The 25688-nt window shown below is 46.0% G+C and overlaps 1 protein-coding gene across 5 annotated transcripts in view; it reads right to left on the bottom strand.

Moving 5' to 3' along the window:
- Positions 1-8150: 8150 nt before the first annotated feature.
- The window catches only part of PBX3 (PBX homeobox 3), a 216832-nt gene continuing 199294 nt past the window's right edge, over positions 8151-25688 (bottom strand). For 4 of the 5 annotated variants that reach the window (XM_048512551.1, XM_048512553.1, XM_048512554.1 and 1 more), the window contains 4 exons: positions 21886-22051; positions 17510-17622; positions 15445-15534; positions 8151-10032 (listed from right to left, as the gene is read on the bottom strand). In XM_048512551.1, the coding sequence (XP_048368508.1) occupies positions 9940-10032; positions 15445-15534; positions 17510-17622; positions 21886-22051 (462 nt within the window). In that variant the 3' untranslated portion in view covers positions 8151-9939. The remainder of the gene's footprint in view (positions 10033-15444; positions 15535-17509; positions 17623-21885; positions 22052-25688) is intronic. The other variant, XM_048512552.1, reaches the window with a different exon arrangement.

Genomic DNA, 25688 nt, shown 5'->3' with positions numbered 1-25688 from the left:
GTTCCCGCCACTGGTAGTGACATGGAGACTTTTGCCCAATAAGGAATCAGCTTTCCCCCCCCCCCAGTAACGTGGAGGCTGGGCTGAGGGGAGGGGGCGAGAGGGGGAGGTGACTTGCATTCACAATTACACTAGTTACTCCCAAGCTTTGGTCCTGCTGCGCGAGTTTTCCTGGGGCCCAACGCGCAGGAAAGCCACCAGTACTGGCCCTGTTTGCAAATTTGTGTCCCAACTGCAAGTAAAGCCCACGTCTGCCTGACGTGTCGGGCTTCGGGGTGGGTCCCCCTCCATGTTATTATTATTGAAGCGACGATGACGTCCCCGCAAGCATGAGCCGCAAAGACAAGGAAAAAGCAACTGTGGAAGGCAAGGCAGAGGAGGGACTGACTGAGACCTCACCCCTGGCAGGAAGTTCCCACCCGCCGCATAGCCCTGCAGGATCGGGTCCCCCTCCTTATCCTAGACAGGTGCAGGAACACATAGGGGGGACCTCTTCAGCCCCCCCCCCCCCAAACACAGGCGCTGATCTCTAGAGAATCCCCCCAGCTTATTTTTGAACGGGGGGTGGCCTTGAGGTAAGATCAACGAGAATTCATGGCAACGTTCAAAGTCAGTCTGTGAATGCTCGCACAGACGTGGATACGAGGGGGGAAGTGAAAAAAAAGATCCCGCCCAGCAGCAGCCAATCAGGATGGCCCCTCAGCTGAGTGCCTGTTCCACAGCTTCAGAGTGGGGAATCCTGGTGGCTGCTGCCTGAGGATTGCTCGAGGGGCAGAAGCTGCTGTGGGGACCTTGACACCGCACACAAAAGGTCCCACAGCAAACCACCCCAGTGCGTATCTCCTTCTTTTTTGAAGTGGGGAAATGACCAGAGACAAAACTGGGGTATCAGCGACCAAACCACATGGGGCAGTGCGGCCAATAGGACTGAATGACCATGCAAGCAAACTATGCTAAGGATGGGGAGAAGAGTATAGCACTGGGAAGAAGGCATCAACACACACACACTAGTTCACAAATGCCCCAAAGTGCCAACGTTTCCAACGGTTGGAACTGTTGGAAAACAGTTCCAACCGTTCCATGAACCGAAAAGGGGAGAAAATAGCAGCAGCAACTCAGCCATAATCCAAAGACAGTCTCCTTCCGCAGGGCCGGCTTACTTCCGTATGCAAAGTCCCCGTTGAAAGCTTTAATTCACAGGGATTATCAAGTCATAATAAATTCTATTGCCTCGTTGCGTTAGACTAAGAAAACAGTGACATGACTAGGAACAGGGAGCAGATCACAACTCCTTCGTGACTAATACAACCGGCACACGCTGCACATCACTTGCTGGGTTTATCCTTCACAATTGCATCAGGGCTCTTTCTGGCACAGAGATAGATCAAGCCCTTCAGAACTAATGGCTTCCTTTTCTTCACAGTCCACGGAACAGAGACATTAAAGCTAATGAAATAAAATAGGCAGATCTTTGAAGGATTCTGTTCTCTTAAAAAAGGGGGGGGAAACCTGATTTTCAAAAAAGAATTAACAAAACCCTGGAAAATTTGTTGGTTATTTAGGGCTGAACAAGAAACAAGTCATGGGATACGTAAAGCCCAAAGCACTGAACATGTGAAGCAACGCAAAGCAGGGGTGTCCAACTCTGGTGCTTCAGATGTTTATGGACTACAATTCCCATCAACCCCTGATGTGGCCAATTGCCATTTCAGCAGGGTCTGATGGGAATTGTAGTCCATGAACATCTGATGCATCAAAGTTGGACACCCTATGCATAAAGGATTGCAATCACATCAGCAATAAGTTGTCATCGTTAGATAGATACTATGTACTTCAAGCTAGATGCAAAATGGCAGCTCACCACAGGCGAGCCAGAATTTCTTCCAGGTGACAAGACAATGATGTTTTTGTAAAATGGAAGCTTTGTCCTTCCCCACCCCACCCCCTTGTTTTGGACCAGTGTACCACGTTATTAACTACCCTGTGAGGGCAAATGGACTAGAAACTTGTCTAGATTAATATATAAAGATAACAGTTATCAGAGCAGGAATGGCTATGGAGCATTCATCCTGAGGGAAGGAAGGCGGCACAGTATAGCCCAATCTCCAGAACTTAAGCAGGGTTCGTACTCGGATGGGCGACAAACAAGGAAAGCTGCAGAGGAAAGCAACGGCAAACTGACTCTGCTTCTTACTTGTCTTGAAAAACCTTTGCTGGGGTTGCCAGAAGTCATTTCCAACTTGATGCCACTTACCCTCATACTCATCTGGTAAATTTTGCAAACGGATCTTGTAAACTGTAGTTTTTCTAAGGCAAGATCATCGTAATTTGGCTCCTTATATAAACAATGTAAAATCATTTCTCTTTCTTATCGCATTTGGGATGGTCTCAGATTGAAGAGACGTAAAATCAATCAGCACCACTTGATTATGTCAATCAGACTGTGGTCTATCTAATTGCAAATGTCTACACGTGCCGTGGCTCTCCGTGGTCTCCAGCACAGGAAAATCTTTCTCAGTGCCTGCTACTTGTGATCCTTTGGTTGAAGAGTCCCCATGCTGAATCGGGGACTATTTGCATGCTCAATGTGTCCCCCCCCCCCCCAAGATCTGCTTTAAACCACTGATTACTCTGACTGGCAGTGGCTCTCCAGGTTATCAAACAAAGAGGATATTTCCCAACACCTGTGATTCATTAACTGACGATGCCATTGATGGAATCTGGTGACATTTGTGTGTAATAGCATGTCTACTGTGTAAAAGACATGCTATAAGCCAGTAATGGCAAACCTATGGCACGGGTGCCAGAGGTGGCACTCGGAGTCCTCTCTGTGGGCACATCATGTGGGGGGCGGAAAATCACACCCACACACCCACACACATCTAGACTGGCCTGGGCCACTGAGCACATGTGCACACCGCGGTGAGCAGGGAGGACTCAGCTGGCGGGCCTGGTGCCTGTGCTCTAGGTGGCTGCTGTCTGGGGGGTGGAGGGCGCAGAGGAGGCAGAGATGCTAGAGAGGCACAGAGCAGTGCACGTGGGACTTGCTGGAGGCTAGAGAGGCTGGCCCCTGCTCGAGCAGGTGGGGCAGAGGAAGAAGGAGCAAACCAGTTTTTTCTAAACTAAAACATCAGCATTCAGGTTAAATTGCCGGGTTGGCACTTTGTGATAAATAAGTGGGGTTTGGGTTGCAATTTGGGCACTCGGTCTCAAAAAGGTTCGCCATCACTGCTATAAGTTAATTTCCAATCTGCTACTGTATCCTGATTCTGGAAGAAAAATGTTCCATCAAGGAAAAACTAGCTCATGATGACCCCAACTATGGAGTGTTGAAGACCTCAGGAGATGAGCCAAAGTGGTTTTTACCATTGTCTTCTTTACCATTGGCCAACCCTGCTTTGCTTTCAGGCCCTGTTAAGCACAGGCCAAACTGAGCGGTTAGGGCTGATATCCTGACTCTAAACACCCATCTGTTTAGCCCACTGCTGTCTATTTTGAGTTAGAGTGATTCTCTATGGTCAAAGACATCTTGAGAGCTAGCATGGTGTAGTGGTTAAGAGCGGCAGACTCTAATCCAGAGAACTGGCTCTGAATCCCCATTCTAATCCTGCTGGGTGACTTTGAGCCAGTCACAGTTCTCTCAGAACTCTCTCAGCCCCACCTAGCTCAGAAGGTGACAGAAGGGAAGGGGGAGGGAAGGCGATTATAAGTCATGTTGAGCCTCATTGAAGGTAGAGAAAAACAGCCTATTAAAACTAACTCTTCTTCTTGGCTTGCTACTGCAGATGCCAGTGGCAAATCCAGTATCTTGCATATTTGCAACAGCGGAAAACCAAGCAAGTGCTCTGAAAAATCCAGGGACCTTCTGAAAACCAAGTAAGTGCTCTGCCACCAGAGGTGGGATCCAGCAGGTTCTCACAGGTTCCCGAGAGTAGGTTACTAATTATTTGTGTGTGCTGAGAGGGGGTTACTAATTGGTGATTTTGCCACGTGATTTTTGCCTTAGTTACGCCCCTCCTCTTCAGCAGTAGCGCACAGAACTTGAAGCAGTCTAGCAGGAGGTGCACTGGCGTGCGTGGCAGCCTGCACCTGAGTGCATTCGTTTCCTGCCCAAGGATTGGCACAGCGGCTGCGTCCTTGCCTCAGCCACGCCCAGGAATGCCCCGCCCCCAGAATGCCAGGCCACGCCCCCGTTGTGCCCCACCCAGCTCCATTGGCACTACGCCACAGTTTGAATCCCACCACCATGGGAACCTGTTACTAAAATTTTTGGATCCCACCACTGTCTGCCACTGAGCCACAGTAGTTCCCCACAGAGACTTGAGCATTAAAAACTAAGGTAGTGCCTAACTTATGGGAAACTGAGATATCCCCTAAAGGGCATGGGCAAGATCCTCTAGTATTGTTGGCTAGCTCTCTTGTTCTCCACTAGAGATCAGGGCCTGACATTCGCCCATGCTGATCAATTAAGGGGCACCCATTGCCATGTAGCTGGCAGCTAAAACACACAGGGCCATCAGAATGACTTACTTTAAACACTGGTGTCTACAGTAAACCTTTCTGATGTGTGGCTGAGTCTCAAGGATGCCCATTTTTAAATCATTTGCCAGCAAAGCGGAAGCCCGGAAGGGGAAAAAAAGCAGGACTTTGAACTCTGAAGGAGGCCCCCGCCCCCTTAATGTCATAAGGAAGCCCCTTAATTATGCCTAGTGGGCTGAGGGGGCCCGCCAAGGGCTGCCCGAAAGGTGGTTGATGGCCCTTCCATGAACCTCATCAGCCTGTGACAGGGTTTTGCCTGTGGCCAGTCGAGCTGTGATCAAGATGAGGGACGTCTTTTGTGCTCGTTCAATTATGCCGCCCTCACTTCCCGCTGACACACTTTACATTGGAAACACGATTTCTACAGAATTATAGTATTAAGCTAGGCATGTGTACGGAGGCCAACAGATCCATTAAGCTAGCCTGGGTTGTCTTGCTGCATTTCTCTGGCACGCACGGGGACTCTTCTGAGGTCCATGGTTTCCCCCTTCGGCTTGGCCTTTATTTATTCATTGGCAAGGAAATCTTTTGCAGTAAATGGAGAGAGAAAAAACAAGGAAAAAGAGAAAGCGGCAGCCTCCGCCTCACAGACTGAAACACAGCCTGGTCTCCTTTCTAATGCTGACGGGAGAGGGTGCGAGCAGTTGTGATAAAAGATTGCCGTGATGAATGTGCGTGCGTTTTGGACATTGAAGAAGATGAATTGTGTTTATTTGGTGTTTGGGGTGTTGGTTTTCTTTTGTTTCCCCCTTGGCCTTTCAGGGGGGGAAAAGTCACTTTACCAAATAACTCAGCACAAGGATCATTGATAAGGAAAACTGACCTACAAGCTAATTGAATCATGCAAATAATCAGTTACCTAAAACACCTCTGAGCTTATGCAGCCAACCACAACATGAATACAATTGTCTTACGGCTCCCCTAACAAGGCCTCGGGTGAATGGGAGCCGCGCTGCTTCTCCTCTCTCTCTCTCTCTCTCCTTTTCTTTCTTTCTTTTTTTTTAAAGCCTACATTATTTTCTCACGGTAAAATAGTATAGGATTTATATGTTTATCAAAAGGTCGTCGGCTGAATGTGATTCAGGGTAACTCGATTTCCTGGAAGACTGTTTCCTGAAGATACACCAAATAGGCTATTACCTGGCCCTGACCTTTGGGTTTTATAATAAGCATTTAAAAATTAGCGGTGTATGAAGATAGAAGGAAGAAGTCCTTTGAACCAATAGCTCCTGCAAGGAGAACATTAATGCCATTTCGGCAGGCAGCGTATTTCAGAAGTTATCGAGAGAAAGCAAAAATGGAGCAAGGAAGGGGTTTTTTTTAAAGTGTGCTATTAAAAAACAAGTGTTCTTCTGCATTGGGTTTATGTTGATCACCCTCTCCGCCCCCGCCCCCCCCCCAGCAAGCAATAAATGGGGGCAGACTGCCAATAAGCAAAATTCCCCAGCAAAATGCTTTGTAGCTAGGAACATAAGAAAGAGCCTGCTGGATCAGACCAGAGTCCATCTAGTCCAGCACTCTGCTACTCGCAGTGGCCCACCAGGTGCCTGTGGGAGCTCACATGCAGGATGGGAAAGCAATGGCCTTCTCAGATCAAGGAGGATCAAGATTGGTAGCCATAGCTAGGTAGGTCCAGCATTCGGCACCCCATGTAGACACCACAAATGCTACTTTTCTGCCATTCTAGGAATACAGGTAGTCTTGCACTATACTGGAGATTGCATGACTTGAGACTGGATTAATTCTGTTGTGGAAAGGGCAGAAAGCGGAAGCACAGCTGTAGCTGAGCTAAGCAATGGGAACAGATGATCATGGGATAGTGTACATCATTTCAGGTCATAAAATCTGCATACATCAATACTACGGGTGCTCCACCATCAGCTTACAAAATGGATTGCTTACAAAATGGATGTCCCATGATCACACTTTCCTAAGCTGACCAGAATAAAATGGCAGTGTTGGTTTATCCAGGGGTCTGCAACCTGTGGCTCTCCAGATGTTCGTGGACTACAATTCCCATCAGCCCCTGCCAGCATGATGGGATTTGTAGTCCATGAACATCTGGAGAGCTGCAGATTGCAGACCTCTGATCCAGCACTATGGTGCATCGTTTTTCTTAACTGGAACAGGACTGCTTATCACAAAATCTGCAATTGTTTGTACAACTGGAACTTTGGCATGGTACCTGAAGAGACTCTCATCAAAATAATAAAATCTCAAAATAAGTGGGTGCCTCCAGTTGCTTGTGAGATGGCCAAGGTGATGCTGGATGCAAGTATGCAAGATACTCACATTCAAAAAACGTGCCTGCTATAACACAACTGCCTAAATATGAAGGAAACAGCTATGGAATTAGCCCATCAAACCATGGGGAAAAAGCTTATGCGAGTGGCTGGGAAAATTAGGTGCATCTTAGTGGGACAGAATTTGGGTGAAGAGAACGAGCCACGACCTGGGAGATCATTGTACAGATCTCTTCTGTGCCATCAAGTGGTCTTAGGCGAGCTTCTCTCTCCCAGTCTTCCATCAACAATATGAAAATACTGGCCTGTCCTACATGGCTGTTGTATGGATTGCAACAAAATTATGTGTGTGAACAAATCCTGGGAACACTACAAAGTACAACAACAAAGCTCCAATTTTGAAGTTGCTTTATGGCCTGATGCATTACAGGAAAGGTGTGTGAGCTACACCTTTCCCCACTGCAGTGGGACCACTGGGTTGAAAAGATGGTTATCATGTCATTGTCATACACCTGCTAGAGTGAATCATGCCAGCACAGGGAGCAACCTCATCATCCCAGCCTCCAAGGCAAATCTAGTAGAACAGGATGTGAGAAAGCCATGGAGTTCCTTGAACACTGAAAACTTACCTGATAGAGAAATCCTTTGCTTAGTGCTCAGAATTAAATCATAGATATGCCAACAACATCAACCAAGTATGCTCCTTTTCCCTAAAAAAAAAAAGGAAGCCAAAGTGCACAAAGAACAATTTTAAATATCAAGAGAAGAATATTTACATGTTTTTACTGTGATTTTAAAAACAGAAATGGGGGCGGGAGAGAGAGACAGAGAGTATAGGGCTGCAATTTTAAGGGGCAGGCTAAAGAAGATGATCTGAAGTTTCCCCTTGCAGCAGAAAGAGTGGCAATCGCCTTCAGCCGTCTTAACTGGATTGGGCGGGGGGGGGGGGGGGGCCAATAAATTTTCACAAACAAAAGGGGTAAAACAAAGCAACCCGTAGGTGGTAACTTTTAATAGGAAAATGGCAGGAGGGCAAAAGAACCCAAAAACCCCTGCGATGCTTTCTCTCAACAGTAGCCCTTGCAACCACATTCTTGAAGCACAATGAAAAACACCATCTAAGTCTGGAGAACATCATTATGCAAAGGAGAATAATACAGGGTTAGGCCTTACGCCAAGGGTGTCCAACTCTGGCGCCCCAGATGTTCAAGGACTACGATTCCCATCAGCCCCTGGGACTGATGGGAATCATAGCCCATGAACATCTGGGGTGCCAGAGCTGGACACCTCTAGCCCTGCAGCACGGCAGCCAGCCTCTCTCCTCCCCTCTCCTCCCCCAGGAGGAAAAAATTACGTCAACATTTTGGGTCATGAAAGCAAAAATTTTATTCATGGTTCAAAACTACATAGAACTACCACGAGGAAGACTCTTCAAATTCAGGGTGTAATCCAGTTAGAAAGTAACACGAAACGGTTTAATACATTAGAATCACTGCCACAAATTATTATTTTTTTTCTCATTGAGTCAATCAGTTTCAGAATCGCATACAATACAAAAGAGGAGAAAAATAAAAACAGAAAGGAAAAAAAGGGTGCCCCAGCCCCCCCCACCCCCACCCCCAGTTATATAGGGTGAAAGATACAGTGAATACCAAGACCTGTATGCTTTACAATTCATTGTTGGTTGTATTTTTTTCTCTTTTTTGTGTGAATTAGTATAATAACAAGGATGAACAACATTCAAAATGTTTTTTTTCTGTATTTACAACAGTTTCACTGTTTTCGAGTTGAACCTAAAGACCCAAATGTTTCCACGTCAAAGCGTCTTTTTTTAAATTATTTTCGAAAGTTGCCACTGCAACCCAGATTTTAAAAAACTTTTATTTAAAAGATTACAATGTACATTACATTTCATGGAGGGAACCAAAGAATTAATTACAAGATGCCCAAAAAAGAAAATAAACTGATACAGGGAAGGGGGCAGAGAAAAAAAAAGAGAGACAAAGAACAGAGTGAATATTGTTTAGAGGTAGTAAGTGAGCACTCTAAGCTACAGAACATGTTTCTATTGGTTCATATGAGTTCGCATGAGGTAATAAAGCTGTGTTTTGATTGGTGAGATGTATAAATACTCTTTTGCTACACTATATACAACACTTCGGAGAACGGTGCCTTCCTGCTTCTTCTTGGCACCGAGGAGCGATGGCAAACCCTGGTGAAAGATCTCAGCACCCGGCTCGTACTGTGACACCCAGCGGCTTGGCTTTTTGCAAAACGAGCAGCAAGTATCTCCATCTCATATGAATCATCTGTGCGTGCCGATGACTTGCAGAGGGGGAGGCTCTGTGCTGTGGTACGTTAAATGAAGTGTAAAGTAAGAGCTACCGGGGGGGGGGGGGGCACCCCACCCTGGTTCTGAACTACTCTTTAACAATCCTGCGAATCCCAACCAAACGTGAGACCAGGAAGGGTGATTGGAAAAAAACAACACATGCAACTGCTAGCCAAAATAACCTTAACAGAACAAAAATTTTGTTTGCTCTCGAAAAGAGACTATGAGAGAGGGAGGGAAAAAACTAAATAAAAGACAATCAGCGTCTGAAATTCACTTCGGCTCTTGATGGAAGTCCAGTTTGGATGAACCACCTTACAAGCCTCGTTCTGTTACTTGAGGTTACTCTTAAGAATCATGTTCAATTTCCCCTCTGAGGCTAAGCAGCAACCAGTAGACCATCCTTGCAAAACCTGCTGGTAATAAATTATTTTTTAAAAAACAGATACAGGGTCACAAACAACGCTAAGTCTTGGCCTAGTTGGATAAAGTGCTTCTTTTTTTTCTTTTCCTCATTAACATGGCGTGAGTGTGCGCGTATCTGTGATATTCAAGAACCTATACAAATGATTAGGATACCTTTTTTTAAAAAAAACAACAACAACAGATTTATCGAGTTCTCCGGTTAAGACAGAGTTTTGCAGTAAAGCCAGAGGTGGTTGGCTAAAACCACGCACGCACACACGCACGCACGCACACAATCTTTCTGCGATCTGTTTTTTCCCCCTTCCTCCTGGGATTCTTTCTGAATGCACTGAAGGAAGGCATTTCAGTTTGAGTGGGGGGTGGGTGGGGGGTGGATGGACGATAAGTGTTGTGAGGACATTAGTTGGAGGTATCGGAGTGCACACTTCCCGGGCCTTCTGTTGGCGAGGTCACAGAAGATGGAGTAGTCGCATCCTGCCAGCCTCCATTAGCCTGGGAAAGGGAGAAAAACAAACCGTTGAAAACACACCGCTTATGTATATTAAGCGCATCATTTGAAAATATACATGCAATTCATGGCACGTCACTTGACTGCTGTGGTGTAGAGGTTAAGAGACGTGAACTCTAAGCTGGAGAACTGGATTTGATTCCCCGCTCCTCTACATGCGTGGTGGACTCCAATCAGGTTTTTTCCCCACTCCTCCACATGAAGCCTGCTGAGTGACCTTGGGCCAGTCACAGTTCTCTCAGAACTCTCTCAGTCTCACCAGCCACACAAGGTGTCTGTTGTGGGGAGAGAAAGGTAAAGGAGTTTGTAAGCCACTTTGAGTCACCTTGCAAGAGAGAAAAGTGGGGTATAAATCCAACCTCTTCTTCTTACCAAAGTTTATTCAATCGAGGGTCAAATAACACTCAATGCTGGCGGTTCAATGGTCAAATCACTCCCCCCTCCATTTTTTCCCTGTCTAAATACCAGCTGCAAAGGACCCCAATTCAGATTGGGACTGGGGCATTGGTGGAGGAAAGGGCTGACCTTCTGTCTGCTATTTAGAAACCAACAAAATTGGCCATTGCCAAAGAGAAACCGACGAATTGTAAGTTATCATTTGGTTGGTTACAAGTAAGATGCTTTTACAGAGACACTCAGAGCGGGACACGGCAATTTTGCTCCCCAAAAGAATTCTCTTGCTGTCATTTCTCTGCCCGCCCTGCCTCTCTCTGATCCTACTGATTTAAGCAAGATACCACTTGAACTCCGGCCCGAAATGTTCAGAAGGTCTTCCCCTAAGGAAGTCCTGTTCTGTTCTCCACTCCGAGCTTGTTCCTCCAAATTCTGACTTCTCGCCTTTTCACAGTTGAGCAACATGCATCTATGCACTGCCCCATTTGACAAGAACCTGAGCTCTGTGGAGGCCCTGGGGTTTTCCAGCCATGCAACGGTGGGGGGGGGGGAGTGGGGGGGTGGAGTGGGGGGTAGAGGCATGGAGGGAAGAAGAAGAAGAGAGCTCTAACACAACTGAATCTTAATTTCATTTTTAAAAGTCTCCCTTCTGGGCACATGTCAGAGCCATTTACAAGGCCAGTTGAGATGAGGCCCAAGTTCCCCTCCAACTACAATAATCGTTGAGCAAGGCCATGCAAACAGGAGAAGCAAGCACCCTATTCCGATCTATTTTCCAATTACCCACAAACAGAATTCATCCCCCCCCCCTTCCCACCCCTTTCGGATGTTGCTCCATATCTTGGGCTGCTGCCGGCCCAACGCATTAGACCTGCATCAGCAATAACGGCGCTCAGAAACAAATTTGCCTTATGTCTCGGCCCATCGAGGCAATTGCTGAAATCAATGTCTGATCAGATTTCTGCTGTGGCAGACAGCTTGTCGCTACATATTTTTATGTCAGTCAAGAAGAGGGAGGCACGGGCCTCATGAGTTGGGGGGACGCTGAGTGGAAGTGACGGGCGCAAGCCTTTGCCGGCGCTTGCCGGAGCAAGCCAAGGCCGACTCTGAGTGCTCCCGGCACAAGATAGCCTTTGCAAGAATCTCTTCCAAAAGTCCCTTCTCCCCAAAAGGAAAGGTTAGTGCATGCTAAGTTATTTGGTGGTGGTGATGATGATGATGATGATGATGATGGGGGCCCCATTAACGAAACAATTGGTGGCAGGATCATTGTTCACCCTTGTCAATAACATCCCCCCCTCCCGCTGCTCAAAACTGCGCACAAAAAGAGCAGTGAGTGATGGATGACAGGGTTCAGAATGGATCTTGCTCAGCCTTCTTAAGCTATGGCAGGTCTTGGTGAGTGTTTAGCTCTTTCTGCGCAACCCCTTAGGAATTGTTTGGCTCTTATATACATAGCTCTTTCATCTTCCAAAGTGAGAAAAGGGCTTCCTGATTAAAGAGAGAAGCTTAAATCATTACCTTTGGAGTACCAGAAAAGGTGACAAAACAGGGGGGGTGAGGAACCTCTTGTCATAAATTCAAGGGTGTTTTTTTTAAAATCTAAATAAAATAATTAAAAATTGGTGGCACCAAGAAATCCTAATAATGCAAGGTATGGAGTATCTCTCACAAGTATGCAAAACCAGGAAGGCAAAAGCACCCATGGGTCTATTTTATTTTAGTACATTTAATGTTTTTTTTCTTATTTCTCCCCCCCCCCAAAAAAAACCCCACCCCTACTTATGAAGTGGAAAACTCTAGTGCAGATAAGAGTCTAAAGATATTCCATACAAAGTGAACATTATCCCCCCTTTATCCAAATTCATAAACAAGAAATGTACAATATTTTTACTCAGCCTGGCAGCTGGGGGAGAGCTTGTCAGCAGGCATTTTTCCTCCTTTCAGCCTCCCCCCCCCCCGCCCACCCCCCAAATAAATTAATCCTTACTCTGGTGGTTTGAGATTATGCACTGTATTATACAACAGTGCCTTATCAAGCCTCATCAGAGAAGATGGAATTTCATGTCTGTAAAATGCTGCAGGCAATCAGGGTTTCATATTTTATCATGTTGATAAGGATATCGCAAATTCTCTGAAGCATTTCAAAACACTTAAATGAAAAAGGAGTGAATGCGACTAAAAGGCTTTTTATACGGTTTGTTGTGGGTTATTATGAGTTATTTATAAACCCCCCCAAAAAAGAAAGATTTGACATTTCAAATGGAAAAAAGATTTGAGTATTTAATGGGACTTCCCCATCCCACCCCCCACCCTCCCTCTCAATTGAATGCCTTCAATCATGTTTTAAATCATTAATATTTACTCTCGTGGCAAGGGAAAGGCTGGGAAAAGGGGGTCTTCAAATCTCTTTCAGGCTACAGTATTTTTGTGCAGTTGCTGTCTTCCACGGCTGCTCTTCTTTTTTCTTTTTTCTTTCTTTATTAGTTAGATTTTTATACCACCCTATCCCAAAAGGGCTCAGGGCGGTGTGCAAGACAAACTTCCTCACACAAATAACCAACCCCAACCCCAAAACAGGTGAAGCAAATGGCAATACAAATAAATAATTTACAGATAATACATACACAACTCCATTTGCTATAAGCTAAAAACCCATTAAAACTATGGTTAATACAGTAAAATAATAAAACGGCGTCCAGCAAATTTTGAATTTTAAAACCCTCCCCAAGAGGGAAGAACAGCAGGTCCCATTGATGTTAAGGGACCCCCTGATGGTAAAACTGGTAACCCAGTGGGTTCCGTACCTTTTGCAACCTCATCTATAGCTCTTCCCCAGGGCCAAGATGTGCATTTACAACTGTGCACTGAGCGCAGTGAATCAGGAGCCAACTGACTACCTCTGTGTACCACATAATGTCTTTAGTCACAGGTAGTGTTTATTCTGATTTAAAAGTTTCAGCTATACAGCATGCAAGAAAAACAGCATAAGTGAGAGGCGATGGAGCTCCTTCATACAACTTATTCCTTGCCATATCCTTCTCTCTAGTCACTGTGGGGATATGATCAAATTCCCCTTAATGTTCTGCTTTTCTAGTATGGGTCAACTAGTGGATGCATTGTCTACAAATCTCAGGTCTGGGCCTTGATGCCACGCTGGCAAAGAAATGCCAGTAATCTAAACGAGTGATCCCAATGGTGACTTGCCAGACTGCATTAGAATCATGCCCCTTCCAAAGGCAAACTGAGTGGCCATACTTTCAAAATGGAGCTTACTATCTCATTACGAGTGTGAGGAAGAGAAGGTAGGGGAAAAGGCCCTGAGGAGATAGAAATGGAAGGCTGGGCCCACCTCTTCTCTCTTTAAAAAGAAAAATCGACAAGGCAAGAAGAAAATCTCCTCAGAATCCCATTTAGAAAGTTCTCTTAGTTGCTTCCTTCATGTATTCATACGTTAGCCTTTATTGGCATAATCAAACAACAAATATACAATACAACAGTAATAGGAGCGAAGACCAAGGAAGAACCATAATACATATATGATATTAAATACTCTCAACTATCTCCATAATAAAATTAGCAACCTCTTCACAAAAACCAGAGTCGGAGTTCTGTTCAACAGTAGGCTTCCTTCATGGTGGCCTGAAACGATTTGAGTGAAAGTGTTTGCTGAGGAGCAGGCAGACAAACTCTCTTCTAGAAGACTGGGGAGAAGAACACCACAGGCGTAGAGTTTGTCAGAGATCACCAGGGAGTTCCTGGGATCCTGACAGCTGCTTGCTTTCCCAGGGAAAGGAACCATAAAATGCGCCACAAGGTAAGAGAACGCAGAGATGAGTTTCCATACAGAGATGACTGCTTGCTATAGATGCCAGGGAGGGCAAGATGGAAAGCTATTGTAAAACATGAGGATGTGTAGGACACGCTCCCTAGATTAATTGGGAGATTAGGGTTCACCTTTCCACGTGGAAGTTCCCTAAATTTGGAAGGAAGGGTTAAAATATTTAACACCCATTTGTTTTTGTTCAAATGTAAGAGGTCAAATTCCCTGCATGGAGAAGGTGGGGGTCAAGGTGTGCATTTGTTCCACAGACATCCAGGGGAGATTTCATTAGATCTGTAACCCAGTAGGCATGATAGTATTTTCCCTGTCTTGTACTCTAGTTTAATCTGTAGCAATAAAGTCTTTTCCTGTTTAAGGGAGCAGACTGTGATTCAAAGGCTTCCTTGTGCACCTAAGGTGCACAAGGAAAAGACTCACACTCAAATACACATGCACAGGAGTTTTCCCTGAGTAGCTAGGAACCACTGCCCTTTACACTTGCTCAAGAGGCAGCCATACTAGTATTCCTCAAGTCATTGGTAATTTGGGAGGATAGGTTTGTAACTTGCCATAGTGGTACAAAGAAGAGGAATATGCATTACATTTGTGGTTCTCAATCTTCCTAATGCCGTGACCCTTTAATACAGTTCCTCATGTTGTGGTGACCCCCAACCTAACATTTATCCATTTTACAGATGGAGAACACTGATGCAGAGAGTCTTAGGCGACCCTTAGGTGAAAGGGTTGTTTGACCCCCAAAGGGGACGTGACCCACAGGTTGAGAACCACTGGTCTAAGCCAATATGACAATGGTAAGAGAAGAAAGAGAGGAACATGCGAGTATACCATGGAGGTGATGCTTCTATCAGAATATCTTGGACTCCTTCGAAAGGATCACCCAGCCTAAAAAGAAGACAGCCAAACCGGGCATGTCTTACTTAGGAAGGCATTTCTATTTTTCATATCCAAGAAGGAGGGGGAACCCAGCCTTGTAATTCACTTGTAAATACAGTAAACTATTTCTGTTTTGCATCTCTTTGACACCAGAGCCCATCCATCACAGACAGGAGCCCCACACCTCAAACTGGATCACTGAAGGTTGCAATCAACATATTAATGATTCCCTGGACTTGATACTGTAGCCGTAGGCTTCCGAACTATTGTTGTGAATGGTACTCACATTTAAATTATGTGGACTGTACAGCGAATTTCCTCCCAAGCCATCACTGTATCCTCCCGTCTGATTGATAACATGACGCAGGGTATCCACCTGTCAAGGATGTACACACAAACACACAAACAAAACAAGAATAACCTCATCACTCTAAATATCTACTAAAACTTTGTCAATTTACAATTTGAATCGATTTCAAATGGGGAAGCAGGATTATGTGTATGCATGAAAGTGAATGATGTGCCTTCCTGGAAAAGTGAATCTATCTGTCAAGGACAACTGAGGTAGAGTTTCAATAACATGCCTGGAAATTTTCTTTGTCTTTTTGGGCCAAATTAAACATGACAACAGGAGATCTCTGATTATAACATTTGATGTTGCTTTATACTGCTTTCAAGCAGAGCCCCAATTTAGATTGGCAAAATACGATTGTGGGGGCACGAGACGAACTCATCTCGCAGCATTTTGGTCATCCAAACCCTTTCATGTCCTGCTGTGGCCGTTATTTGCCCCATGAGGGAAAACATACAGGTACTCAGTACTTCTCTCAGGGGGCAAACACCACCTCTGGAAGGAAGAGGAAGAAGAGTTGGATTTATACCCTACCTTTCTTTCCTGTAAGGAGACTCAAAGAGGCTTACAAACTCCTTTCCCTCCCCCCCCCCACAACAAACACCCTGTGAGGTAGGTGGGGCTTAGAGAGCACCAAAGAACTGTGACTAGCCCAAGGTCACCTAGCTGGCATGTGTTGGGAGTGTACAAGCTAATCTAGTTTACCAGAAAAGCCTCCACAGCTCAAGTGGCAGAGAGGGGAATCAAACCCGGTTGTCCAGATTAAAGTGCACCTGCTCGCTCTGGACAACTCAGGCTTTGAAAATAGTGTGGAGGAAGAATTATCATAAACCCCCCATATTGAAGCTCTGATGCAAACTGGAGCTAACATAGTTATAATGTATTTTTTTTTAAGCAGCAGGAGTTACAATTCACAATTTTCCCCATTGTCACATCTAGCTTGGCCCTTACTCCAGACAATCCAGGGAATGATGCTTGATGTGTCTCAATGAAAATGAAACAAACAGGTTCACAAACACACTGGGCCCCTCAGGACTGTTTATACCAGGGATGTCCTTTGGGATTCCCAGCACAGCCCTCAAATCCCTACCTCATTCCACAGAAATGACTGAATGGTTTTCAGGGCAAAGAAACAAACATTCTTCATGGGGCAAAGAGACAGAATCAGCAACAGGAACTTAGATTCAGCCTTTCTGGCATGAAGAGTAGGAGGCAAGGGAGCATCGACCCAGCAGGAGGGGGGAATTTAACCATATTTACATGCAAATTGGGGGAAAGGGTGGAATGATGGGTTGTGGAGGAGGAAACATGGTCAACAGGGATGTTTATGCAGGTCCCCCCCCCCCCGAAAAAAAATCCCAAAGATCATAGCCAAGCATCACACAGCTGAGATTTTTAGGGCACTGAATTGTGCATCCAACATCAAAATGAGCAACTTGTATGATACATGATCAAGGGAATGTACAGAGCCCTGTATATCCCAGACTATGGGGTTTGACCCTTTTTTAAGGGACAAGAATGGTGATCAAGAATGAAATGTGTTTTTTAAGCTGCTCAGGTAGATGAGTTTTTGAAATTAAGCATGTAGCGCGAGACAGTAGATGAAGCAAAAGACAGAAGAGATATTCCAATAAAAGCTTCCGAGTTGACAGCCAAACACGCCCAACCCAACGCCATGAGCTCAAGCCAGAGCCGAACTGCATTCACAAAGCTTGAAACGTTTCAATTGGATCAAGAAGGGGGAGGAGCCAGCTCTTTATGTTGGCAAGATTCAGTACTAAGGTGAGGGAAAAAAATCAATCCCGTTTTAGAAATGAAGACAGCCCCAATTCTTCAAAGAGGACCCCCAATACTTTCCAGAGCTAAGGGGGAAATTTGTGGTTGGATTGTCTTTGTTTGTTTGCCTTTTCTTTTTTTCTGGTTTCTTTTCTTTTTCAATGAAGCTCAAACCCTGCCCGGCTAAACAGGCCCTAATTTGGGGGGGGGCGTTTTCTCCTACCTGTGATTGCACATTGGCTCCGACTTGGGACCCCTGGTAAGAATCCCCATTCAGACTCTGCATGTTCATGAACATGTCCCCAGAATTAGGGAGGTTAAAAGAACCAGAAGAACCTGGAAAGGAAAGAGTTAAGTAGCTGAATCACAGAGAGTGGCAAACAAACATGTCCACCCCCAAAAGACCTCAACAGGCAAGGAGAGGAGGAGGAGGAGGAGGAGGAGGAGGAGGAGGAGGAGGAAAGGAAACAAGAAAGGTAGCAGACTGCAGAGAAGGACACCCCGTAACTGAAAAGGATCACAGACCAGCCATCAGAAACAAAGCGACTTTAGTGGGGAGCAGGCCCATAACACCGTGTCATTGCATGGAATTGCATAATACCAGGTTCAGTCCCCAACATCTTGGGTAGAAAGATTCAGAAAGACATATGCTTGTGAATGTGGAGAGTCAGCACCAGGAGTAGATATTGCTGAGCAAGATGGACTAACAGCCTGGGGTTGGTACAAGACAACTTCATGGGTTCATATGATCTATATCATAGGTGTCAAACTCACGGCCCTCCAGATGTTATGGACTACAGTTCCCACCATCCCCTGCCAGAATGATGCTGGCAGGGGATGATGGGAACTGTAGTCCATAACATCTAGAGGGCTGCGAGTTTGACACCTGTGTCTTAGGGGAAGAGGGGCTATGGCTCAGTAGTAATGCACACGCTTTGTATGCGGAACCTCACAAGCTCAATCCCCGGCATCTCCAGTTAAAGGATCTCAGGCTGAAGATAATATAAAGCGAAATGGTGCACGTGGTGAAGGCTCTCCTGCCATCACATGACCACTGGCAGATTTCAGCAGGTGGTTCCTACAAACTATCTGACGGGCCTCCTTGCAAGCTCCAGAGTTAATGGTTAAAACAGCAGCACGCACCAGCTCTCAGTAGAAAGGATATCAGATGGCCTTTTTGCACCTTAACAGCTCATGAGAATGATCTGTTCAGGTGAGCAGCACCACATGAGCAGTAACACCTTCAGTAAATAACCCTGTTAACGCTCCTACTCATAAATCGTGGCTGCAACACAGCATAGTTGGGTCCTTTCCACATTTCAAATTGCTCACGCAAGAGGTCCACTCATATGAACTCCTAAATGCAAACACTGCTAAATGTAATGTGCGAATATCATCAGTGCACAGCGTGGCCATAATGCACATAATGTTAGTGCTACCATACAAGCCCTGAAGCTAATTCCCCTGGGAGTGCCAAGAAACCCAAACAGCAGCATTTTCTCAAATATTCTAAGGGATGGCACATACATGTATTGATGAATGCTGTGCTAGGCATGTGAATGGGACTGTCATATCTAAATCCACAGGCAACGCTTCCACAATCGCCTCTAACACAATATGAGAGCCCAGTCAAGCACTCAGCTGTATGCACATCATCAAGGTACAACAACCAAGGGCTGAGAAAATAAAGTTGTTTTAATTTGTGAACAAGCCCTAGGACAGTGGTGGCAAACCTATGGCACTCCAGATGTTCATAGACTACAATTCCTGTCAGCCCCTGTCAGCATGGCCAATTGGCCATGCTGGCAGGGGCTGATGGGAATTATAGTCATTGAACATCTGGAGTGCCATAGGTTCGCCACCACTGCCCAAGGATCTTTTTCCATTAAAGTGACAGGCACCCAGAGGACTACATCTTGCAGGGCAGGGCCCAGAACACCTTGGAACCTGGCTGGGCACAGTGTCCAACATGCTGGGGAAGGGGGCACAGGCACCAGATGGCCCCACTTGTCCATGCAGTGGCTGAATGGTTGGCTGCTCAACCATCCAACCCAGCAGCAGACAATCCACATAGGACTGAACAGAAGCCATTACAATGAACAACTGAAAGATAGTTGGGGGTCATTGGGATGGTGGAACTGTTGGAAGGAGGTGTGGGGGGGTAGGAATTTTGAGCAAGTGGAGAACTCTCAGAAAAACAATCCCACCCCTGCTAGAGTTCTCATCATTTGCTCTGCTCTTCTCCATACGGGTGGGCGGGCTTTCCTATCACTAATTGTAACTCAAACAAGTACTCATGGGAGGGGTACTGGAGGAAAAGTGTCAAAGTCCAGCACTCTGTATGCAGAAAAGCCGCTTAGCATGGCAGTTATTCAAAAACGAAATGCATTTCTCCCCCAACCACCAATCAGTTCCCTTTATCTCTAGGTGCCATCACTAAATACTGAAGGAAAGCCTCATTCTGAGCATGGGTTTAATGCCTCCTTAGGATGGAAGTGGCTGGTAATTGCTAATTAAGTTGATTTGTTCTCATCTGAAGAAGCAACCTCTCATTCACTTTGTCACTCAGCTTTGCTTTCTCTACGATTTCAAGGATGCTTATGTTGTCTCAAAACTGAACAGACATTGCTCTGATGCAGAAAGGCAATATTGCCTCCTATGAGGTAAATACTACAATGCTTAGAAGTTCCAGAAGGAGAATTGCAACAACGGGATAACCTGATGTCTGCCTATGCTTCCTCCTGCCTTAATTTTAATTGTATTACTCTGCCTACCCTCAGGGAACTCTTGCACATTTGATCTTTCTTTTGCGATGGAACTGCTCTGCACCGAAAAGCATTCCAACACATGCTCTAGGATGCATTCTAGCCAGTTAGGTTCTAACCCCTGTGTAAATGGAACATGCAGCCTACAAATCTACCCAAATCTTTTCCACAACTACATATAATTGGAGCGGGTGGGAAACGAGAAACTATCTCAGGGATCAATGGGCCCCCTAAGGCTTCCTTACCGCTGCACGAAAGCTTGCTCTTGCAGAGCAGAACGGAGCCACCACCCGGAATTCCCTCTGCCGGGGAGCCGCCTAACATGTACAGCATCAATACGGTCCCTGTGTGGCCACATGGCCTCACGCAGCTTACAGAGGGCATTGATAGGGATACTTGTTTGCCATTACTGATTTTCTCACTGAGGAACAGATTATGCTTCTGAGCAAACCCAGGGCTACTAGGAATACAGCTTCAAAGGTGACTAGTCTAAAGTTCTGTTATTCTGCAGCCATACTGGTTTCCCCAGCGACTCTGCAGCCAGTATGGTCCTGTAGTTAGCCCAAGGCAGAAGGGCCCTCAGTTCAAATCTACATTTCAGCAATTAAGTTCACCTTGACCATTCTCTCTCAGCTTACGCTACCTCAAAAGAATACTGCATGCTGCTGTGGTTAGCATCATGCTGTGTTGGCCTAATAAGGGGCCATGCTCAAATTCCCACAATGTTGTGTTGGCCTAGTAAGGGGCCATGCTCAAATTCCCACAATGCCGAGGAAGTTCACTGGGTGACTCCCTCACCCTAAGCTTCTTCCCAGGGTTGTTGTGAAGATGAAACAGAAGTGGGGAGAACAATATTGTGAACTCCTTTGGGTTCCCACTGGGATGAAAAGAGGGAATAAATTCTAAATAAAATAAAACACAAAGTGGAGAGAGAACCAAGAATGTTGTCCTGAGTTCCTTGGGGGAATAATGGGATACAAGTAGTAGGTAATAAAATCCAGGACTGTTCATGAGAAAAACTGGGGCAAAAGAAGATGGATTTTAAAAAAAACCCATGAACTCCTCATTGTCGAAGGGCGTTTTTCCATTTACCTTCTGCTGCGTGCTACTGTAGCCAAGTAGCGCGGGGTCCCCCGGCACTCCCCACTACGGGGCGGTAACAACACAGCCACCCTGACGCTGATGCTGTCGCACCCCCTCAGCGCGCGTCATTCCTGGCACTCTTCAAAACGGCACCTTTTGATGACCCCACGCGTGGGGAAGTCCGGGCGCACACCAGAAATGACGTGCGCTGAGAGTAGCGCGCGGCATAGGGGGCTCATGGTAAGTGGGGAAACGCTCAAAGACAGACTCAAGTGTGAGCAATTTTCCATGCTGCCCTTTTAAGACAAGGGAGTGCTGTGGCAATACCCATCCCACTCTGCTTTTGACTTTGTCAGGCTTAACAGCCACGTTGGCTCCTTCCTCTCAAACAATGGAAGATTTACAAACATTCTAACTGCTCAGCGTGAGCATGTCAGCCATAGAATATCTAAGGAACAACCAAAAAACGGGCTGAATTTCTTGAGTTCATTTGAACAACGGTCAGATCTTTAATGAGCAGCTATGTATTGTTTGAAGGAGTAGTCGACCTTATTGTACAGAACAGAATTCCTGAGGCAGCCCTGCTAGGTCACCGAAGGGCACTCCTGAAGGGAAACTCCACCCCAAAAGAAATATGATAAAGGAATTAAGAAAGTCCTGCTCTTTCTTTTCTGTGAAAAGAAACTCCCCTTCCTGCTTTGCTTGGCAGATGTAAACCAGACCATGCCAAAGCAAAGATGATGGCACGTACCAGAGTTTGGTGTGGTGGGAGAGTTTGTCTGGTTGTTTTGGACAGCTGCTGCCACGGCATGTGCTGCAGTCACGGCTGTTTTTGCTGCGTAGAGGTTGGCTTCTTCCTGAAATTTCCCTATGTTCTTCTTGTACCTGATTCTCTTGTTGCCAAACCAGTTAGATACCTGTCAAAGAAAAGAAGGTGTAAACCAAATGGGGAAAACACACACACACACAAAACCCCTGTCATCACACTTTGGGATGACTAACGTGAACATTTCAAGAAATGCGCTCCGGTTCAATATCAGCTGGGAACTTAAACCCACAAAGTTATCATTGTGGCAGCAACTTTAGAACAATAAATTGACCACATTTTTGTGGGGAACACTTTTAATTGAATGTGCTGAGAATTATGGGCATTCCTTCAGCTATTCTCAGTCATCACTGCTCCATTTAACTGTGCTTATGCCTAGCCAGGTTCTATCTTTTTCAGGATACACTTAGCCAGCACAGTCCCTTACTAGTGACAATCCGCTTTCCTAGGCTGTTATTTAACCACGCCTCCCCGTTCTGGGTGTTGTTCTTTCTGGCAACACCAAGAGTGAGACAAGAGTTTTGTAAGCTGCCACATTCCACAGGCATCTATATTGGCACTTTGGTAATCCACAGGTTTGTTTAAATTTAATTAATTTATTGATCAGTTTAAAGGTAGTTTATCCACCAACTAAAACTCCTTTAAATGATTGGCAGCTCTAGCAGTAATGCAAATCCACATGCATTGAGATGGCAGTCGAATTCAGTCAATCATTCTGTGTCTACCAGTGAAATGCTCCTGGGAAACTCACAGAGAGTGAAGGCTATAGTCAGTCCCCTTTTGCTCCAAGCATCCAACCACATGTTGCCTTTGAACATGTATTACATTTTTATTCCACATTTCAGCCAACAATTGACTTGCAAAGCTGCATCAAAACCACAAATGACAATTAACATTAGAGATTCAGAAGGAAGGCGGAGAATTCAAATCTAGCCTAGATGGAGGAGTGCTTGTTAACATCCGACCACACATCTGACGGCCTCACCAACGGCATTTGGAAGCTGAAGGGAAAAGCTCTTAGCTGGACCTTGGTCCAGGCCTGAAGGGAGGAGTCCCCAATTACTTCCTTCTCTTGTTCTGATGTCCCTTGCCACATATAGGAAGCTGGATGGAGAAAGTTCTTAGGTTGCACTGGATCTATGGATAAGCAAAGAATGCTTGGCTGCTCCCTGCTCTCCTTGAAGTGATTCAGTTCAGATACCTGTGGCTAAGTCCTTCTGGCTCTACTTTCACACCAGCAGCCATTTTGAACTTTGCCAGAGTGTAGACAATCCCCCCCCCCCCACCCAAACTGAAACAAAACTTTTTCTGAAGACGCCAGCCACAGATGCAGGCGAAACGTCAGGAGAAAATGCTACCGGAATACAGCCGTACAGCCCGGAAAAACCACAACACCCTAGTGATTCTGGCTGCGAAAGCCTTCGACAATACATGAAACAAAGTTTTTGCCAAGGAAAAGATCATTAGGTCTGAAAGCTGAAAAGAGGAAATAAAAGTGGTGCTAAGATGAGGGAGAGAACAAGGGAATGCAATTGTTCTGGGGGGGAATGCAATTGTTCTTGGTTTGAGGGGCTGGAACAACCTTGGCAGCACTGCCAACAGGATTGAGCTTGGTCCGCTGTGAAAAGAGAGGGCTAAAATAAATCAATAAACAGATGAAATGCTGCTTTGTCATCGCCCTTTGAAAATGGCTATGCTGCTGCCAAGCCAGTTTCTAAAGCTCTACCTATTAACCCGACCAAAGGTCACGGACGGAGCAGATGAAACAAAGCCTCTGGGAAAACGGCATGCAGAAACTATTTCCAGGCTTGGTCATTAGGAGAACATTCGTAATTACTAGCTGTAGTAAATAACTAGGAAAGACTCCCCCTCTCGCCAGGAGCCAAGGCTGTGAGCTCTTGCATCCATACCAGGGCACCAGTTTCATGACAAGGAAAGTCCTTGGCCAAACACATCTATCGCAGTTGTAATTTAGGAAATCATCATAATTATTCACAGGAGGAATGTCCATCAAAATGGTGAGAAAGTGGCTAGCACAGGGGTCTGCAACCTGCGGCTCTCCAGATGTCCATGGACTACCAATCCCATCAGCCCCTGCCAGCATGATGGGAATTGTAGTCCATGAACATCTGGAGAGCCGCAGGTTGCAGGCCCCTGGGCTAGCAAGACAGTTAGGCAGCTGCAGGTGGGAGACTGCTGGGTGTTGATCTTCTCTGCAGACCCATGTTTGTTCCTGACCCTTCTTTCCTTCTAAAGCTGCACAGACGGGAACATTTTCCTTTTGGCTGTCAGTATACTGATAGGTGTGACATGAAGGCAAGGATTGCTGTAATTCTGGTTGATGCTGCAAACGCAGTGATGATAATTGGGCAGCCCAATCTGGCGGGAGGGGGGAATCGCCTCTCAAAGCTAGGACAGGGCTGTGCTGACGTGTTTCCCCACCTCGCTGGTGTAAGTGGCCCTTGGGCTAGTGGGGAGGGCGAACTGGGAAGTGGGCGGGTGCCATGGAGCTCTGTGGGGCCTGACCCAGAAAAGCCTGTGCCCTGCAGAGTTGCGGCAGCCTAAAACTGTAGGTGAGCCTGGCTAGGGGCATACTGGGAGCATTCCCAACGGTGGAGCCGACTTTAGTCAGCTTCCACTGATCTTTCACGCTGGGAACACTCCTGGTGTAGACCTCAGACTTATGTCACAAATACAGTGGGGTAAGTCTGTTTCCTCTGTGGGGCTCTTTGGGTGCATAGACAGATGTGGGATCCAACCAGTTCTCACCACTTCTCTAGAAGTGGTTACTAATTTTTTCTGAGTGCCGAGAAGGGGTTATTAAAGCAACCTGCCCAATAGGGACTGGAGGTGAGCGTGTGCGGCGGCCCACTGTTTGAATCCCACCACCATCGGAACCTGTTATTAAAAATTTTTGATCCCACCACTGTGCGTAGAGCCTTTTTGAAGGCAGCACAGCTCTCTCCCCGCCACCCCCAAAAATCTAGACTGCACTCTCAAGCAGTGATTTTCTAATGAAGCGTTGGCGAGAAGTGCACTAGGAGAAGGGCAGTGTTTTAACAGCTAGATGGTTGCATGCAGATTCCCCAATGCAGTCCACTGCCTTCACTTCCCCCACCTTTCCAGCTGTACCTCCCCAGCATACAACATCACAGCAGTTCAGGAGAAGGCCAAGCAGGCTCAGCTTAGGATGCAGCTAGAATTGTATTGTGCGCGCTACAAGTTCAAGGCATGTGAAAGTCTTTATGTTCAAACACTTGGGTTAAGCAAGGTTTTAACATTCTCTCCACTAGACCATTCTGACTCTCTAAGCTGCCAGGATGTTGTGGTTTCCATTGAAGCAGTCCACATTCGAGAACTGTTCTCCAAGCTCCAGCCTTGTTCATAGCAACCCAGTGTCACCTAACTGGGAGCAGCTGACCCGGCCTGACATCAGGCAAACAGAGGCCCCTCTGCCTCTGGCTACCATTAGCTTAGCTGCTCTGATGTCATAGGAGAGCTAAGCATGGGTAAAATCCCCAATCTGTGAGCAACCTTTGTCAAGCTAAACTAGGTAGGACTTTGCCTTGATGCCATAAGCTTAGGAACAATACATCACAGGCAAAAATTAGCTTTGAGCCTTCAGTGAAAAAAAACAGAGGGATTTTTTTTTAAAAAAAAACGCTCATTCTGTGCTTTTTGACAGGCATTCCTCAAGCCCACCCATCTTCCAGGAGGTCCATCAAAGA

This window comes from Sphaerodactylus townsendi, linkage group LG12 (assembly GCF_021028975.2).
Source record: "Sphaerodactylus townsendi isolate TG3544 linkage group LG12, MPM_Stown_v2.3, whole genome shotgun sequence".
In the NCBI taxonomy this organism is placed as follows: Eukaryota; Metazoa; Chordata; class Lepidosauria; order Squamata; family Sphaerodactylidae; genus Sphaerodactylus; species Sphaerodactylus townsendi.
Note: the sequence above shows the minus strand (reverse complement) of the source record. Positions and strands in the feature narration are given on the sequence as shown.